At 33.5% G+C, this 20285-nt stretch overlaps 1 protein-coding gene across 1 annotated transcript in view; it reads left to right on the top strand.

Annotated features, from left to right (window-relative positions):
• LOC111051311 (hydrocephalus-inducing protein-like) overlaps window positions 1–20285 on the top strand; it is a 65235-nt gene that overhangs the window by 26260 nt on the left and 18690 nt on the right. The window contains exons 15-23 of the mRNA XM_039419871.1: window positions 894–1080; window positions 3524–3765; window positions 7751–7870; window positions 9249–9332; window positions 12359–12543; window positions 14113–14342; window positions 17261–17440; window positions 18263–18364; window positions 19960–20169. Of these exons, the coding sequence (XP_039275805.1) occupies window positions 894–1080; window positions 3524–3765; window positions 7751–7870; window positions 9249–9332; window positions 12359–12543; window positions 14113–14342; window positions 17261–17440; window positions 18263–18364; window positions 19960–20169 (1540 nt within the window). The remainder of the gene's footprint in view (window positions 1–893; window positions 1081–3523; window positions 3766–7750; window positions 7871–9248; window positions 9333–12358; window positions 12544–14112; window positions 14343–17260; window positions 17441–18262; window positions 18365–19959; window positions 20170–20285) is intronic.

The following is a 20285-nucleotide window of genomic DNA, read 5'->3' as shown; positions in this document are numbered from 1 at the left end:
TTGTTCCTTCCATTCTTCCAACAAGCATCTGCCTCTGCATCCTATTGTTCCACATTCTTTGCACATGTCCCAGCCAGCTGATTCTTCTAGACTTTATCAATCTTACTATATCTTTTCGCCGCAGAATGTTACTTATCTCTGCATTGCTTCTGATTCTTCACTCTCCATTTTCGCGTATGGGACCATGAATTCTTCTTATCTTTTTCCTTTGGAAAATCCTCAATGCGTTCATATTTTGGGAGTTGAGAACCCAAGTTTCACAGCCGTATGTCTCTACCGGTCTTCGATATAATTCGAATAGTATTATAGTGTTCGATATAGTTTTACTTTCGTGAATCTTGATATTACTCTATTCTTTATCAAACTCCTATTTGCAAAGTAAGCTCTGCTACTTTGATCAATTCTCTTTTTAATTTCCTGACTCAGATTATTGCTTACATTCAGTTCAGTTCCAAGGTAAGAAAAACTCTCCACACTTACAAATCAGTGGCAGGTGGTAGCTGAAAAGTCCAACATAATTTAAAAATCATTAAATCGTGATTTAGTTTTGATTTTTTTTAAATTTTTGTACTAGGCCCTACAGTTTTTAGTAAACATTTTTGAAGCTTACCAGCTTGACCAGTGACTTGGCAAGCCAATGGGCCAATGTGTGGATTAGGCACTATCTATCTCAATCCATCACTGAACAACTCCTTTTCTTCTTCTCCCTTCTTCCTCTTCTTTCTCCTCTTCTTCCTCCTATGACCATCTTCGGTAAATATATAACTTGCAAGTTCAGTTCGGTTCAGTAGCTCAGACAAATGCGTCATTCGTGAATTTCCTATCTCGTACATGTGTAAGACGTTTCTTTCCATTATTATAATTATTACAGATTATGTGTTTGTTATTTGCAGGATGTTGCTGTTTGGCGAGCAGAATGCAGAGGTGCTGTGTGAGCTGCAGTGCAGTGGCCAAGGCCCGATGGTCACACTCATTCCCAACGAGCTGCACTTTGGCCGCGTGCAGCTGCTCACCTATCAGGCGCTTGCAGTCGAACTCATCAACGACTCGCCCATCGACGCACACTTTGCTGCTGTTGAGGTCAGTCAATTGAACTAGTGACCCCCTGGTTTGGAGAACTCGCTCAGGAACTTTTGTATTGTAATCTTTGAAACCCGCAACTTCCAATTATACTGAGTTGATGAAAATTATGAAAACAGCTAAAATATTTTTCTTACAAGAATAATCTGACAGTAGTCTCATGTGTATGATAAGTTGTTATAGAATAATTTGACAGTAGGTTTCATTGGTGAGCCTACTTAAAATAAAAATATACTCTTCAAATATAATTCTGTCGCTTCAACATACACGTATATGACTCTCATATGAATCAAAATTATTTTATTTTTTTTAATGAGAAGGTGGACATGTGATACATTATTTTGATACGGTGTTCAAAGAGAGACTAATAATCTTCAATGTTTCTTTCCATTACGAACTGCTTGTTAATGATCACTTTCAAATTACGATGAAAATTAATGGCAAAAACCGCGCATTGATATATCAACCCTTATCATTTTGTTCATGTAGAAGTTGTAAACTATGTTAATATTAACCAGCTGAAATCATATGTCAGCGCGTGTGATAGCTCCCAAATAGCCTCAGCTGAATAATTTGTTAATCAATTATTAATTCTACATTATTAAAAGACGATCTGGCAACAAAGCAAAGCGAGAAAGAGATAGCGCTATCCGCTTTGTTGAATGATAGACAAGGATTGTCTAATCCACCATTGCTAATCTAACACTGCCATTATAACGTGGACCTCACTATAGTATAGAAGTTTTCTCTGGCACAACACAGCCTATCAGCTGACATTCGTTCAACATGCTCTCTCCATTGTTGGTGATAGGTTGCAACTCTCTCATTCATGAAGATTCTCTGTGTGAGCCAGCCAGGTCACTTGAAATTATTATTATTATATATCTCTGTGTGTGTAGGGAGAGCTTCCTTCAAGAAGTCTCGGTAGAGAGCTTCCTCCGTCTAGGCATCTAGGGTCTCTGAAGCCTGATGCTTTTGCAATGCCGTGAATATTACCCAGCGAACCATAGGCCAGTTACACACACATCGATTTTTGTTCATGCGATTCTATGCCGTCCTCATAAATTCTATTAGATCAAACAGATTATGTTTGTCAAGTTCCGTCTAATCTGATAGAATCAATGAGGGCAAAAATCGTACGAACAAAAATCGATGTGTGTGAAATGGCTATACCTTGCCAATGTGGCGTTTCAGAGTCACGGATGCAAAGCTGCGGGACGCCTACTGTAAACTGTAATGCATGTAATTAAATGGTGGCACTCTCTGGTATATTACGAGCAATTTCAATACATACATTGTATTAATGAACGATACTTCAAGTGCCATTTTCACAGTAAAAGCCACAGTGATTTGATTCAGCTGGTGGCGTGAACTCAAAATTAACCAAATCATAATAAACGAGATCCAATATGGATTCAATCCAGTTTAAACTGGCACTCTGTAATTGGCATTTGGAGAGAAATTTCGTTTATCTAGCAACCAATCAATTTAAATTCTCAATCAATTTTAATCAAATTCAAATTCAAGAGTCATCTTATGCCAGTGGTTTTCACTTGCTGTCTATTATTAAATTTCAGTTGAATCGTATTGTCATGCTGAACTTTATTTTGATTTTTGTATACAGTAGTAATGTGTGTGTAATAAATTTGAATCACTGGCAACGATCTTGTGCTTAATGATTCAATGATTTATTTCAGCCAAAAAATACATCTTCATTAGGCTAAGTCGTTACAGATAAGTCATTGTGTAATAATTTACAATAACATAATACAGTATTATTAACTTGATTCATAGCTCAGCTAAATTTAGGTCTAAGAATCGATCGGTATGGAGGTAATAATTTATATGGCTCTCAATCTAATTTTACAAATATCCAGAAAAAGAATCACAATTTGCAGATCAAGAACGAACGTTATTTTGTAGTCAGCAAGAAATGATAAATTATTATTATTGTGAACTGAAGAATTTTATCCTTCCACGATTATGAATTTTTAGGACAGTTTTTAAAACTTCACTATAATTTAGTTGTAAATTCATGTTATCTATTTATCAAACTATCAAAACTCGTATTGTTTTTGGTGATTCACTGATGGTGTTTTCCAACAGGGTGAAAAAGACCAATTCTTTGTGGAAATCGATCCATAATATGGAGTTTTGGAGACAGTTTGGAGGCATTTTCATAGACAGCTTTTAAACCTTCACTATAATTGATTTGTAGATTCATGATATCTATTCAATGAATCTCGTATTTTGTATTTGGTCACTGATGGTGTATTTCGACAGGGTGAAAAAGACTAATTCTTTGTGGAAATCGATCCATAATATGGAGTTTTGGAGGCATTTTCATAGACAGTTTTTAAAACTTCACTATAATTGAGTTGTAGATTCATGATATCTATTCAATGATATTTTGTATTTGGTCACTGATGGTGTATTTCGACAGGGTGAAAAAGACCAATTCTTTGTGGAAATCGACCCAGAATGTGGAGTTTTGGAGGCAAATAGTAGAGTTCGCCTGACTGTTGGAATACGGCTCTATGACTCAGGCAATGTCACTCAGAACATCCTCATCAATATAAAGAATGGCCGACAACTCGTACTATGCATCAACGCTAAGGGTCATGGCTCCAGTATTGTTATAACACCATCCATTTCGCCTGTCTACAATTTGGGAAAGCTAGCCAGGTAATTAACCTCATGATAACAATTAATTCAAATATCCAATGAAAGCTGTATAAATAGATCTAGACTGAAACTGCAAATATTGGCCCAAGATCTAAATAGCAGAAGAAAATTTGTTGAAAGAAACTGCCTAAAAAAAACATTAAGTACTATAATGTACTTTACAGTTGTGTTGTGAGTGATGTGGTACTTTTCCATAATTAAAACACAAATTTAAATTGTCAACCACTTTTTACAACCACTTTTTTCACACTAAAAAGTGGTTGACAATTTAAATTTGTGTTTTTTACTATAATGTACCTCTAATATTTAGTTCTTCGATCAATAATAAAAAGCATCAATGTTTATGGACAGTTTCATTCAACAAATGCTATTTAGATCGTCGACCAATAATTGCAGTATCAGAAATCCTTTGTTCTATTTATATAGCTTTCATTGAATATTTGGCTTGATTAATACTATTATATTCAGTTGGTTTACTGCAATTTCTAATAATCATCCAGTGGCGGTTCTAGACATAAAAAACTGGGTAGGCAAAACTTATCATACTGTAGGTCTATTCATAGACCTAGGGTAGGGCTACTTGAGTAATTCATGTAAAAAATACATCAAAGCATATAGGTATTAAATGAAGATGTATTAATAAATATAAAAATTGTTAATACTCATATTTGATTGTTCAATTCGACACTATTTTGCTAATAGGCCAACCATAATTTTGCTGTTTTAATCATTCTTTCAAATAATATTTCAATTGATAGGCTATTTATTTGGAATATCGGAGGAAATTTCTGAAATAAATACACATTTTAGTATTCATGAAATCAACGGTTTATTACACTTTAACATTATTTAGAACATAGAGTAATACATTTTATATTTACAACTGTAGTCTTCTTTGCCCAACATTGCTGAAAGCCTCTAAGATTTTTTCAGGGTTCTTAATCAGCCTTTCACTTTCCTCTCGTTCAATAGATAAAATGAAAGATTAGTTAGACGTTGTGTTGTCATTGTAGACCTGAGGTATGTTTTCCCCGTTCTAAGCATAGAAAGCCCTGCGTTCACGCACTGCAAATGTGGCATAGTAATAGAATAGAATAAAAACAATTTTCTGTTGAGTTCTAATTCTAATCTCATTCTCATTCTAATCAGCAGAAGTCTATATTCCTTGAAGCTGTTACCTATGATGAGCTCTTAGTTTACATTAGAGGATTAGACAATGGTAAATCTTGTGGGGGTGACTGTATATCTTCTGGATTATTGAAGAATGTTGCGCTGGCCATAGTACCAATTCTAGTTGATATTTTCAATTGTAGTCTCTCTACACGGGTGTTTCCTTCTGGGATGAAGCTGGCAAGAGTGGTGCCAGTTTTCAAGTCGGGTTCTCGATTAAAGTTGAACAATTATAGACCTATATCCCTGCTGTCAGTATTTTCAAAGTTGTTGGAGAAGATAAAGGAGACTTCTAGAATTTCTTGATTCATGTAATTTTTTCTATAGTAACCAATTTGGCTTTCGTGAATGTATGAATACAGAAATGACTCTTGAAAGGTTTATGGCAGTTGTTTTCTCTGGTCTCAACTTCAGGCCAGCACGCTGTGTCGCAGGACTGTTTCTAGATATAAAAAAGGCATTTGACACAGTGAACCATTCGATCTTGTTAAATAAATTGTATAATGCTGGCATCAGGGGCGTGGCTCATGACTGGTTTTTGTCCTATTTGAATGACAGACAACAATATGTAGCCATTGGAGGTGTGAAGAGTGAGGTTCAGGTAGTGGACTGTGGTGTACCACAGGGATCAGTCCTTGGGCCAATCTTGTTCCTCATTTTTATTAATGATCTCTATTCGTTCTCTGGTATGCCTGTATCTTTTGCAGATGACACTGCATTGGCATATTGTGATCTGGATGGCCCCAATTTGGTAAGATTAATGCAGGATGATTTGAACAAGCTGTTGCTCTGGTTTAGACACAATAAGATTCAGCTCAATCTTTCAAAAACAAAATACATGCTGTTTACACTATCAACATCATGGACATTGCCTTCTGCACTGAAGTTTCATGGTAGCTGTGCGAGTGATGACTGTGACTGTGAGGTGGTTGGTCAAACTGACTCATTAAAATATTTGGGTGTGATTGTTGATGAAAAGCTCACTTGGTCTCATCATATTACTAATATAAAAAGCCATCTGCTGTTAATGCTGAGGAAGTTCTACTTTTTGAATAAATTTCTCCATATGAGTGTCCTGAGGCAGCTATATTTTGCACTTGTCGATTCAAAAATCAGCTACGATATAAATTGTTGGGGCTCCACTTACATTAGTCACTTGAAGCCCTTAATAACTATACAAAAATCCATAGTTCGTGCCATCAAGAAGGAGGGTAGATATGAACATTCTTTTCCTATCTTTCAGAGTCTCAGATGCTTGCCTCTCAGATATATCTATGTTTTCAAAGTATTGTATATGTTTTATGTTATGTCTGGAAACTGTGGTCATGCGTTGTTCAGGGATGTTCCTAGTTATCAAACTAGGAGAGTGACATCTGATTTACTAAGACTTCCTAAATCGTATACCACTTGTTTCCAGAAATCGTTTGTATTTCTCGGCCCTAAGTTTTTCAACAATATTCCTCTTGAAATTAAGAGAACACAAAATCGACTTGTTTTTGAAACAAAAGTTCTTGGATGGCTTAGAGGTCTTATGCCTGACTATCTAGAGACCTTATTCAATGTGGTTTCTTAGTTAAAATACTCTGATAATGGTGGCTATGCATTGGCTAAATGAGCTGGAATTGGAGAGTGAGCATGGTTAGTGTGAATGTGTGAGTGATTGGTTGCTAATTTTTCTTTCTTTCTTCTTTTTATATTTTTCTACTTCTCTATAAATTCATAAATTATCAGATATTCATTCCTGCTCGCAGACGTAGAGTTTTGTACTCTCAGCAAGCAGTATTTTTCTATCCAAATTCACAAATTAGTCCTGGTTTAGCATGTTCGAATTCTTGTCTGATGTTATTGTTATTTGTTTAAAAAATTAGACTTTTATGTACTTTATAAAATATTAACTTATTACTCTAATATTGTTAAGCTGTATTATTTTTTCTCATAATTTGTAAATATTGTGAATTGGATTGAATAAAATTTGAATTTGAATTTGAATTTGAATCATTAAATATAACTCATGACTATAAACATTTAAATATACTTCCAAATTTATTTTTTTATTTAACATTTTTAGGTTTAGGCTACATGAAAAATTAGAAAAAATCTCATAAAAACTGGTAGGCGGCCGCCTACCCAGCCTAGGCCTAGAACCGCCACTGATTCATCCTTAATAATTAACACCATTTTTGCTCATCTACTGTTTTAGGAATCATCAAACGACTCATAACATGCAGTTAATCTGCTGAACTCTTTAGGCTAGACACACACCAGTTAGTCAAGACAAGACATGATCAGTCACAATACTTCACATAGTTGCTTATGAATACATGTCTAATTGCAATGACTAATCAGTGTGTGTTACGTCACAATCTGCTATGTAAAGTATTGTGACTAAACGTGTTTGATAATGTTGTCTTGTCGTGACTAACTGATGTGCACCTTGCCTTATTCCTTTTAAAATCAATTGTCATTATTATGTAGTGTAAATCGCCTGTTAAACACTCATCCAAGCTTTATACATTCTTAATTTCTTTTACCAAAACAATTCTTTTGTTCTGAAAAATAAATTGGAATTTTCAAATTCTTGACACCATGAAATACCTTTTTTTACATCTTTTAATAGTGATGTTTATATGTTTCAATCCTTTCATTAGGGACCTTTCTCATAAAAAAGGTTGGAAAATCAGAATGTTAATTATTTTTTTAGTTAATTGTTGATTATTTTTTGTTCATAACAACCTCTACAAAGTTTTTCGTAAGTTCAATAAAAAGCAAGTATAAATATTTTACTCTATTATTAAAACATAGTGTTCACTTGCAGCAATAAGCATTATACAATTCCATTGAGAACCACAAATCACAGCACGAAGTTGCACACTCTTTACTGGTCGAAAGATATGAAGTGCAAACTAATGCCTCATTATGAAGATAGTACAGAATGGTAAGTATGATTCGTTTGATCTCCCTATGATCTTGTGTTTCACGTTATCCAATGTATCATGCCAAGTTAACTAGCGAATACTATTAAACATAAACTTAATTCATTTGAAGATAATTCGTTTGGTGTTTATTGACGATCGTTGATATCAACAATCACTTGATTTATTGAAGACTAGCAGGTAACCCGTGCTCCGCAAGGGTCTGATTGACATCTTGATAAACTGAAAACTTGACCTACTTAAATCTTAACTTTTTCAAAACAGGCCTATAACCATCCTTGGTAAATTAAGAGTCTATATCAAAATTTGAAGTTAATCACTCCAGTAGTTCAGACGTAAGGATGCTTCATTAGTGAATTTCCCATCCCTTACGTGTATAAGCCAATTCTTTCCTTTATTGTATTATGTATTAGTATATTATTATTATTAGCGTATTGCTTTTAATGGTGGGGAGACCCAAGGGTAGTTCCACCTCGCCGTTTATAGTCCAAAATTCTCTAATGGGAAACCGGACACTAGGGTTAAAGTAAGCACATCACTTTAAATTTACACTTTTCACTTCGGAATTAAGTTCATTTTGATGTTAAAAAGTCCAAACATTTATACAAAACCGAAAACACACAAAACCACTAAGCCAAAATTAAAAAAAATATTAAATATATATTAGTATTCTATTAGTACCAGTATTTCATCAGTATTTAACAGAGGAGAACTAATAGTACTACTCATTAGCAATTTATAGTAGGTCTTACTATTTTTATTCTATGATGATATCCAAATATTTCTATATTAGCCTACATCATATTATTTATTTATTTATCACATTTTGTACAAATACTTAACATGAGGAAAGGCACAACAGGCTCATGCCCAAAACTGTCCCATTTCCAATTTATACTATACTGTCCAAATCAAAATGTTGGTTATGTCACTTTCACTTTTCAAAATACAATTTACTCTCTTCAATACTCAGATAAACGAGCAAATTTTGAATCAAATAGATACTAAAATAGAACAATCTAGAACAGTAACTTAATAATTATTCAAAAAGTCTAAATTTTGAATGAAACTAGAAATTTTTGAGTTAAAAACTACTAAATCATGTATAACATCATATCATTTCAAACATGAATCATCACATAACAGATATTCTTTCAATTATGTTACGTGCTCCATATTGATAAGTATTTTCTTTTCTTTATTAACTCTATTTTTTCCATTCTCTTCACTCCTCTCATTAAATTGCGGTGATAAATTTATGATATGGGTGATTGTGAGATCATGCTCTCGGTGATTATTTGAAAGTTTCGATAAGAATACTGTATGGCTGTGAAAAACTGTATATAGATGATTGACTCTCTCTTGAATTATGCCTTGCAGGAAAAATTTCAGAATTGATCCTTGCAAGATCGATATTCCACCACATAAATCATCTATCGTCAACTTACATGTTTTCAGTGAGAGGTAAGTGGAAAATCAAGATCTATTTTATCTGAAAATTGTTACAGTTCAATCGAAAATACTCATCAGTCAGGCTAGGCGCACACCAGTTAGTCAAGGCAAGACAAGACATGATCAGTCACAATACTTCACATAGTTGCTTATGAAGACATGTTTAATTGCATTGACTAATCAGTGTGAGTTGTGTCATAAGCAACTATGTGAAGTATTGTGACTAAACGTTTCTTGTCTTGTCTTGTCTTGACTAACTGGTGTGCGCTTAGCCTTATTCGTTGTTAATTGATAAATCTAAAATTTGATAACAATGGCAGTGTCACAGATCACAAGTATCCACATTGAAAAGAGATCGATATTTTACAGACTCTTCTTAATCAAAACCTATTTCGGACTATGTGTTACTTTATCTAAATTTGGGAGAGGAATAGCACAAGGTTACCTTATTTCTCCTCTCCCTATCATTTTGATGATGTACATTTTGTGTAAATGAATAAATGAATAAGGCTAGGCACACACCAGTTAGTCAAGACAAGACATGATTAGACACAATACTTCACATAGTTGCTCATGACGCAACACACACTGATTAGTCATTGCAATTAGACATGTCTTCATAAGCAACTATGTGAAGTAATGTGTCTGATCATGTCTTGTCTTGTCTTGACTAACTGGTGTGTGCCTAGCCTTAATCAGCCATTTAGACAGGGAAGACCTGACTTCTCAATTTATGCAGAGTGAGAAACTATGCTATCTTCTTATTTGATAGTTGGAATCTATTAATTGAAATTCATGCAATCTTAAGGTAATAGGTTTTCAAGTATGAAATAATAGTATTTCCATTCAATAAATTATGATATGTTCATTGGAAGTGGAATAGTTGCAAAAGTATTCCTTCTATTTTTATATACGGTGTCTCTATACTCTGTACAGAGATGTCAAGTGGACAAGCATTTAAATCAACTAAACGACAATCAAAGTTGAGATGTTTGGAATCCCGTCCTGGACTCCAATACAGTAACTAAAGTTGTTCATCGAATTCCCTTTAACTTTTAATCCTCTTTTGAGCATTCGCTGATATGCAAGGTTTTTGTACTTTACAGATGGAAATTACTGAGATATTTCAATTAGAATAGAATAGCATTTGTAATCAGGGTCATGCCCTATATACAAAGAGTTGAGTACATAGTATTCAATAATACAATAAATTAATTCACTAGTTGATTGAATCACTTTTCAAAGTAAGGTCTTTCGAGTATTGTTGTTAGTTTGTTCAATAATCTGTTCAATATATTCACATAACTATTATTTCGAAATCGAGTCCAAGTGTCGGTAGAAATTTAGCCTGTGGTACTCTTAAAATTAATGACCTAGTTCTAACAGCTTCTACACAAAAATTATATATATATATATTATTTATTTTTACAACAGACAACAGTTAAATTTGACAAAAGAATCATAACTTTATCTGAATTCATAATAATATTTCTAAGTTTGCCAATGTAACGTTTTCTTGCGTTACATGGGCATATTACATTATACATGGGCATATCAGTAAGAATAATGTTGTAAGAGATATTTCAATCATTCAAATGTTAATGAATTAATAATTGTTATTAACGAAAATCCAAATTAAATGATGTAAATCACCCCGAATACATCTGCTGCTACTGCAAATATTGACAACAGGGTAAACAGCTAGTAAGTAGCAGAAGTCTTCAGGGTGATTTACAGCATTTAATTTGGATTTTAGTTTAATAATCATTATTTAAGTATTTTTTTAAAATAAATTATTTTTGCAATATTCTTGTTATTCGTGTTTGAAAAGAGTCTATCCAAGATTTTATATTATAATACTGTCTGTAAAAAAAAACCTACAAGTTATTCCATATTTCACTGTTGACTTCTAAAACAATGATATTCTAAGCTATTTTGTTCTTTGTCTATCTTTATGTATTTACTGTCTCTGGAAATTCATAGTATATATTCTATACTAGCTAGCCCGGCGAACTTCGTACCGCCAAATAGTTTAATGCATCTTATGACAAACTTTAGCTGGATGCACACCTGAGGAGGCGCGATGCGGCATTTTATTAATATAGATAATTTTCCAACTGAAAAATAAATAATTTACTAAAAATCTATTTATTCTGAAGACCGAAGACAGCACAATTATTCGAAACAAAGCAATGTCTTAAGAGCATGTAAGTCTTTAACCTGAGGCCGCACTGCTGGATAGTTACACACAGAACAGTCATTTTGTATTTAGTCGGGGCGTTTAGAATAAAATACATGGGCGATTATAGAGCAGCATACACTCTTGTCTACTACAGTAACTATATTACAGTAACCATATCACTATATTGGGTAATATAGTTACTGTATTGTCTACTGTCTTACCGACGGCTGTTGTATGACGCAATGATTATAACAGCTGATTTTTATTTCTGTGTGTGGCCAGCTCACAAATCTTTTCCCATAAGGATTACATGTAAACTTTGAAGGACCGTAGGATTGATTGATTGATAGATTGAGTACTTTATTTATGTAGATTACAATATATACTGGCTTATACACTTATATACAATAGCTTACAATACAGTAAAATTATAGATGAATTTACATAATATAAACTAAGAAAATAATTATTGAACTGTATATGATATGAAAAAGCAATTTGTAATATAGTAACTATAGATAATAATTATATTGTTATGCATCTACTTAAATTGGCGGAGCTTTGGACATATCAATGTCCATTCTTCGGAAAGAATATTAAAAATATCCTCCCCACTAACTCTCTACCAAAAAAGAGTTCTGAAGTCAGATTATACATTTGATGGTCCTGAACATAACGAACACGACTAAAAAAATTATCAAATTCGGTGCACACATAAAAAAGTTATTGAATGTCAAAATTTAAGGCTCGATTTTTATTTATAGAGATTTCACTGTTGACTTCTCAAGCAATGAAATCTCAAACTATTTTGTTTTTTGCTTATGGCTAATGATTTTTGTTTTGTTCTGTTTCTTAGCGAGGGGGAAATAAATGAACAGTTCTACGTATTTGCAGCAATTGACAACAAAGGCGCTCGCTTCCTTCTCAATAAAGTATTGTTGAAAGTTGAGTTTATCAATCGAGGCCTGGAATTGTCCAAATCTAGTTTGCATTTCCGTATCGACATTACACCAGATCGTCGCACATTGATGAATCAAACTCGTAAGTATTGGGTAGAATTTATCATCAAAACACTATTATAGTGAGATCCAAGTTATAATGACAGTGTTTGATTAGCAATGGCATTGCTATCCTTGTCTATCATTCAACAAAGCAGATAGCGATATCTCTTTCTCGCTTTGCTCTGCTGCTAGATCGTCTTTTAACAATGTAGAATTAATCATTAATCATCAAAATATTTCTTCTTAATCATTAGAATTCATTATGGAATTATTGAAAAATATAATTTATTGCTTTATAAAATATAATTGATTATTTTAAATTGATTATATTACATCGATAAACCTGTATCAGCTACCGTCTATAGAAGGCATTGACAAGACAGAGGATCGGCAACGTTGTTCTTCTATCTAACTCCACTGCCATTATAACGTGGACCTCACTATAGTTATGAATAATTAAATCAATAAATGGATATAGCCTTTATTGTAATTTGCGAATAATATGAATGATTGCTGTATTTCACGCTGAAAAATATTCACGAGACTGATCAATTTTGATGACAAATTTTGAAAAAACTTCCAATGAGGATATTGATTCGAAGGGAATTAAGTTTATATTGGAAATTGATAATGAATTCTGCTACAACATAATTATTGTTTTAATCAAATTACCTTTATAAGAAAGATATCAAAATTTTGGGTTCAACTAGTTATTTGTATAGTATTTTCTTTTTCACAGTAATGCATATCAAATATAATAAATTGGATGGTTGAGTTGGACTCATCAGCCAAGATAATTATATTTTTTCATTATTATAGTTGTCTTTATCAAAACTAGATACATAACTTTTCTCGAAGATTGTTTTAACACAATCATCATGATAATATTGAATATAGTTACTACATGTAATTCTACCTAGTTGGTGTAATTAACTTACTAAAACTTATTTCAAGGGTAAAATTGTTACTGTGATTGAATAACTTGCACAGAAAATCAATTATACGGTATCGCTTCAAAATTGTTCTCAAGTTTCCTGAAAATTTTTGATCGTGTGGTGTTCTTTTGCAAATATATTACTCATTTGTAGTTGTTGTTGTCAATTTTTTTTCATTAATAATTAATGCTAAGATCCAGATGGGCATTTATTATTTTTTTGATCACTGATTACAAATGATCTCTATAGTCCGAGAGATATTACTTTTAACATGAAGAGGGGAAACCAGTTTCTCCTTCCACAATTATTGTAGCATGGACAGAGTAGAGGAGAGGAGTAAGCATGTTGCGCACAATTGGATGCTGACACAAAAGTAGGGAGAATGCTGTTAGGTGGAGGGAGTGACTAGTGAAGGAAAGAGTATCGGGCCTCTCTGTCTTCGAGTGATAGCCGTGTTAAAATTAATATCTCTTGGTCTAAAGTTCATGATGTAAGTTAATTTTAAATAGATAAGATAAAATCTATCTTCATGCTTCAGTTAGTTTAAACGTTTTCAATTGATCTATAGCCTAAATTATAAAACATTATGAAGTGATAAATTCATCACATTCTTACAGAGACTTTTACACAATAATTCTGTCTTCAAAATATATATGAGGCTTTTTTAATTTCAGAAACCATCATTGCCAACAACAATACAGACCTCACAATTCTCTGCAAGTTCCAAGTCAAACGTCCTTTTCTAATTTTGGACAATCAGAATTTTGGCACCGAGGATAGAATAATACATTTTGGAAAGAACTCTTCTCAGCCAATCGACATCATTTTCAGTCCTTCCACCAGTCTAAACTCTATTAGCACGGTGTTCAAGGGAACCTTGAGAGTTTCTTACAGAGATGTAGAGGTGATTGATTTTATGTCTGTACTGGTAGAAATATTGTAACTTGGATTGATTTGAATGGCCTTTCAATGACTCATAAGATCGATTGAACTAGTAGACTCTAGAAGAGTCTATGTCCGATAGCCATCATCTATCAATGGTGTGTCATTAAGCTTTCAACTAATTTTTGACCGAACGTAGTGAGATCTATGTTTCAACTCGATTTGCTTTTGTCTGTCTGTATGTAGCGCGATTACGGCCAAACGCGTTGATAGAATTCTATGAGATTTGGCAGGTATATTCCTTTTTCAACTGCGCGTCGATGTATACATAAGGTTTTTTGAAATTTTGCATTTTAAGGATAATTGACCGAGCGAAGTGAGGTCTAAGATTCAAGTCGACGGTTGGCATTTCTCTTAATGTTTAAATGAGAAAATAATTTTAAATAGGTAATAAAAATCTGAGTAAGAAAAATGTCATTTTGTAGAGCTGTCATAAAGCAATAAAATGCGGGAAAACCTAGAATATGTACAATTTATATTGAATGAAAAAGACTAAGAAATTGTCAAAAAACCACTGATTTATTGATAATTAGAAAGACCGGTTTCGGTTATTACACCATTGTCAATCTCTGATAAACTAAAACTAAATACAAGAGCAGCAGAATTTATACTAGTAGGCGAGTACTGCTATTGGTCGAGGGCATGAACGCCTGCCATTGGCCTAGCTAGACAGTCTCCTCCCCCTCAACGGTGTGACAAAATGGCGGCTTAAGCAACAGAATCGCCATGATAATAAAATTTACTTTTAGTACAAAATAAGAACCAAGATAACAAATGTGAAAGATAATAAAACAAATATGTAAATGGAAAAACTATTGACTAATGTATGCTTACATGTTTATGATAAAACTAAATTCGTAGTGTTGTACTGGTTGAAATGAATCTGGTCATTTAAACTATACTGGGGATTTTCCTTAATTACTCTTGTTATTTCTAAAGCCTCTAGAATATTCAAAGATCTGCCTTTGTTATTAACATGCAGAAACTCAACATTCTCCTTAACTGTGAACTTGTGATTATTCAGAGTATAAAATTCACTGTAGAGGTAGAACAGGATTGTGTATTGAATTTTCTAGATTTAAGAATAGATCATAGCACTGGTTTTCACAAGTTTTCTATTTTCAGAAAACCAACCCATACTGATGTTATCATTCCTCTTCATTCTTGTCATCCTATTTCTCATAAACTTGCTGCTTTCAATAGCATGGTCTATAGAGCACTAACAATACCTATGAGCAATCATGATTTTGATATTGAGATCACTAAAATTAAACAGATAGCTGTCACAAATGGGTATGAAGGAAGTATGGTGGACAGATTATTGAGTAAAATTGATAGACAAATTTCAATCAATTCTAGCTTTGTAGGCTCAAACTGTGAGGAGAAGACTTGGATAACAATTCCATATTTAGGCCTTGTATCTGATAAGATAGGTAGGGAATTGAGGAGGAATGGATTTCATGTTGCTTTCAAGACCAAACCGATTTTAAATAGTCTATTTAGCTGGAGTAAAGACAAAATTGATATTTGGGATAAAAGCGGGGTGTACAAACTTAAATGTGATGATTGTAATGCTTGTTACGTGGGTCAGACTGGTAGAAGTTTCAAAAGTAGAATTAAAGAACACATCAGAGATTGGAATAAACAAAATGGGGAATCTAACTTTGCAGAACATTTGATAACAAATAATCACAAGTTCACAGTTAAGGAGAATGTTGAGTTTCTGCATGTTAATAACAAAGGCAGATCTTTGAATATTCTAGAGGCTTTAGAAATAACAAGAGTAATTAAGGAAAATCCCCAGTATAGTTTAAATGACCAGATTCATTTCAACCAGTACAACACTACGAATTTAGTTTTATCATAAACATGTAAGCATACATTAGTCAATAGTTTTTCCATTTACATATTTGTTTTATTATCTTTCACATTTGTTTTCTTGGTTCTTATTCTGTACTAAAAGTGAATTTTATTATCATGGCGATTCTGTTGCTTAAGCCGCCATTTTGTCACACCGTTGAGGGGGAGGAGACTGTGAGACAGAGATTGACAATGGTGTAATAACCGAAACCGGTCTTTCTAATTATCAATAAATCAGTGGTTTTTTGACAATTTCTTAGTCTTTTTCATTCAATATGAATAATTACCACAATATCAACTTCTCAACTACACAAAAAATGTACAATTTACATCTGATTTTTAACATCAATTAGGATAATGTATTCAATACTTTTTCAATCTCAAGTAAAATTTTCGCGTGTTTTGGATTAAGTTTGATGATTTTATTCATTTTATAATAATATCACATGCCATACTCCGGTTGTATCTGAAAATATAAGCATTTGTATTTGCATATAAGCTCGAATTTATCAAACTGTTAAATTTTTGAAATTTTCCTACCTGTTTATCCAAATTTTCAAAGATGAAACATATACAGGTCTCACAAACACACAATAATGTACTGGATAATTACGCTTATAAAATTTTTTGATAAACTTGCTATTTCCAGTCTTACCTTTTTTATCCAACCACTACCTCCGTAAACAAAGCCGTAGTGCATGCCTGTGACGTCAGCACAGGTAGGGCTCCTACACCAATTCGTTGATTTCAGCTGATCTATATTAGCTAGTGTCTTTATTGGTGTAGGAGCCCTAGCTATGCTGACGTCACACGAATGCACTACGGCTTTGTTTACGGAGGTAGTGATCCAACAAAGTGTAACAAAACTTGAACATGTAACTCAAACATATTTCTCCTATAATTGCTTAGAAATTTGAACATGTGAAACGAGAAATACATCTGACCATACTTTTTCATGTTCTATTTTCCTTACACGTATACAGTTCATTGTTAATAAGACTAGTTTATTTCTATTTACAGGAATTAATTTCTCTCAGTGGTGAAATTAACTACCCAAATTTAGAACTGTCAAGACGTGAGCTTCATTTCGGAACCGTCCCACCATTCTCAAGCAGGTCTTGTGAAGTTGAGCTTATTAATGATGGAGTTCTGACTGCGTTTTACTTATGGGAAGTGACTGTCAAAAGTGAAAATATCATGGTAAGTATTTCAAGGCCAGCAAATATCATTGGGAATCATTTAATTTCTAATAAATTGGTCTCAAATTTATCTCCTGTATATTGCTACGAGAAGGAATGCGTCACCACATTTTAGTTTTTAGGAAAATTGAGTGAAAGAGGGGACTTGAAAGTCCTTCAATCCGCCCAATAAAGATTTTTCATTTGTTTTTTTTTTTAAATTTGTCAGCAGATTGCCTACTGTATTGAATTGTCTAAAGTATTCAGTATTATTATTGCTTTTTTTCTTTCTTAATTAAAAATATGAAGGTGTCCCAAACAGGACTTTTAGTCCTCGGGGTACTTGAAATTATTCATTCTTCTTTTGATGTAAATGAATTATTGTGATTTCTTTGTACAACGTGTAATTGTATTATCTTTATATTATCTTTATTTTTTATAATTTGCAAGATTGATGTTGTTATATATCTACTGTACTATTTATAATTTCTGATTATGTGAAATGTATAAATTGGAAGAATAAATGAATTTATTATTATTATTATTCCTTTATTCATTCGTCAATATACCTTTACTTGTAAAAATACCTTTTACATACCTTTAACAAAATGTGTAACTTAACAACTTTTCAACGTAAAAAATTTAGTACTCATTTGACACTTATTCCATCATTTCAAAGAAAAATACGGTTCTTTAAAGGGTTATTATTAAGCTTATCGATTTTATTGACAGAGAGATCCTCTTGGAATTGGAGTAAAGTATTGTCTCATGTCTCATCATTATTTATTTTCTCATAATTATATATTCTATCATTACCTCTATTCAATTACCTCTATCTTTGCAGCCTTGTGTGATTGACGGAGAATTGATACGAAATTCAAGCGTGATGGATTGTAAACCTTCTTTTTGTTCTTTCACATCAGAAGCCAGTACCAGTGATTCGCAAGTAAGTAGGAAAACCTCGATGGTAGTAATTCCAAATCTGTCCATTATAGCCGAGTTTTATAAATTTATTAAATCAATTTATTTAACTAGCATCCTGCTGGAGCCATGAATGTATCTGATAAAGCTTTAAGAAGAAAATTGTTTAGTTATTTAGTTGAAAGGCCCTCTATTACTCTATAGAAGACTTTTTGAACTCAAACTGTGATATGCCACTCAAATAGTGCCTGCCTAAATAGATTGTAATTGATATATTTTATTATATTTATTCAATTTTTACTCTGTACTTGACAACTTCTGTGTAAACTTATGATTGACAAGATCTTACATTCATGTATATAAATCTATGGATCAAATAAATGAATTATTATTATAGTTGAACCTCGCAAATTTCACCTTACGGAATGGTGTGGAGGTGTTATGGCTGAATCAAGAAGGTGGTGTTGTCGGAGGAACTCGTTCGTCTTCATTCAAAATATATACTTTTGCACTAATAGTGTATAATCTGGGATCTGATTCGGAAAACTAGAGTATCGAATTTAGTATACTCAAACTACCAAAAACATTCTGTTCATTATTTATGTATTAGCATTCATTCGAAAAAGATTTAAAATTCTACCTATCAGCTAGGTCTCTAGCTCTCTATAAAGCTAGCTACGTAGTGCAGGCTGGATGCTTGTCTGACTCGGACTAGGCGCTTAGACAGCAAATAATAGCAGCGTTGGTGGGAATGCGAGCAGCCGCAGTAACATCTTCCACCCAGCAATGGTCGGCGTAGTTCCGCCTAGCGGACAGACGTAAGATCAATCCAGTCGGTTATTTGATCCCTCCAGCCAGGCTCAGCCAACCAGCCGAGACAATAGAACAATGGAGTGGCGGTCTTATTCGCGTTCATCAGCAGTTTCTTTTCTTACGATTATTTTGATTTTTGTGTTACCTATAATCAATAACTCCAGTCACGAGTAAAAAGTTTCCAGAAACGTGGTGTACTACCATATTAATGACTTTTCATGATGATTTTCAATTATTTAAAAACATTTTTGACATTCTGAGCCTTCTGGCTAAACTTGGGGTCGCTGAGAATGAATCTGCAATCAGAATTTCTCTATCATGAAAAATTACGAAAAAACCCAGCTGTTGATCTTCCGGTAACCGTTAACAGTCCTCCTGCAATGCGGCCGAAACACTTCCAAGCCAGACACCCATCTCAAATGACAACAATGCCAGCTGTGAGAATCCATCCTGCACTGCAGCGCTAGGTTAAGAGAGGCGTCAGAAGCTCTGGCATTCTATTATATAATATTTTACCTGATGACATAAAGAGTATGAATGAACGCGACTTAAGATCTCAATTAAAAATAGATTTCTCCAAGAGTGCTTTCTACTCAAAGGAAGAGTACATTGAACATTACTCCACATGAATTGCTTAATGCTTTCTTTTCCTGTGTCTTGTGTATTTGGTACTGTGGGCTGTGTCTTTTTTGTTCGACCATTTAGATTTTTTGACAAGTTCCTGATCCCCTGTTCAGGCGGGCAGTGGATGCTATTTAATCTATCTATTCATCTAAGTTGAGAACATTTGTTTTTTTTCAATCGCAGGTGCTGAATATCAACCCCAGTTTTGGACAAATTGAAGGGTATAAAAATCTGAGGATCACGTTCACATTTTTCCCTTGTTTCATGAAATCGTATATCATTGAAGCATCTTGCCATGTTATCGGCGGTCGATGTCAAACGGTGACCATATTTGGTGGATCTGCGCAAGTGCAGTACAGTCTGGAACCAAGACATGTCGATTTCGGGTTCAGGGTGAGTACTGCTATGTAAAGAGTGTTCTGAAAGTCTCTGGGTACTTTTACCTGAATGATAGAAATGAATCACTTGGTGCACAGTGACTTTCCGAACACTCTGTATATATTTCATGA

The sequence above is a fragment of the Nilaparvata lugens genome, chromosome 1 (genome assembly GCF_014356525.2).
Source record: "Nilaparvata lugens isolate BPH chromosome 1, ASM1435652v1, whole genome shotgun sequence".
NCBI lineage: Eukaryota > Metazoa > Arthropoda > Insecta > Hemiptera > Delphacidae > Nilaparvata > Nilaparvata lugens.
The sequence above is the reverse complement of the archived record's forward strand: the minus strand, read 5'-3'. Positions and strand labels throughout refer to the sequence as shown.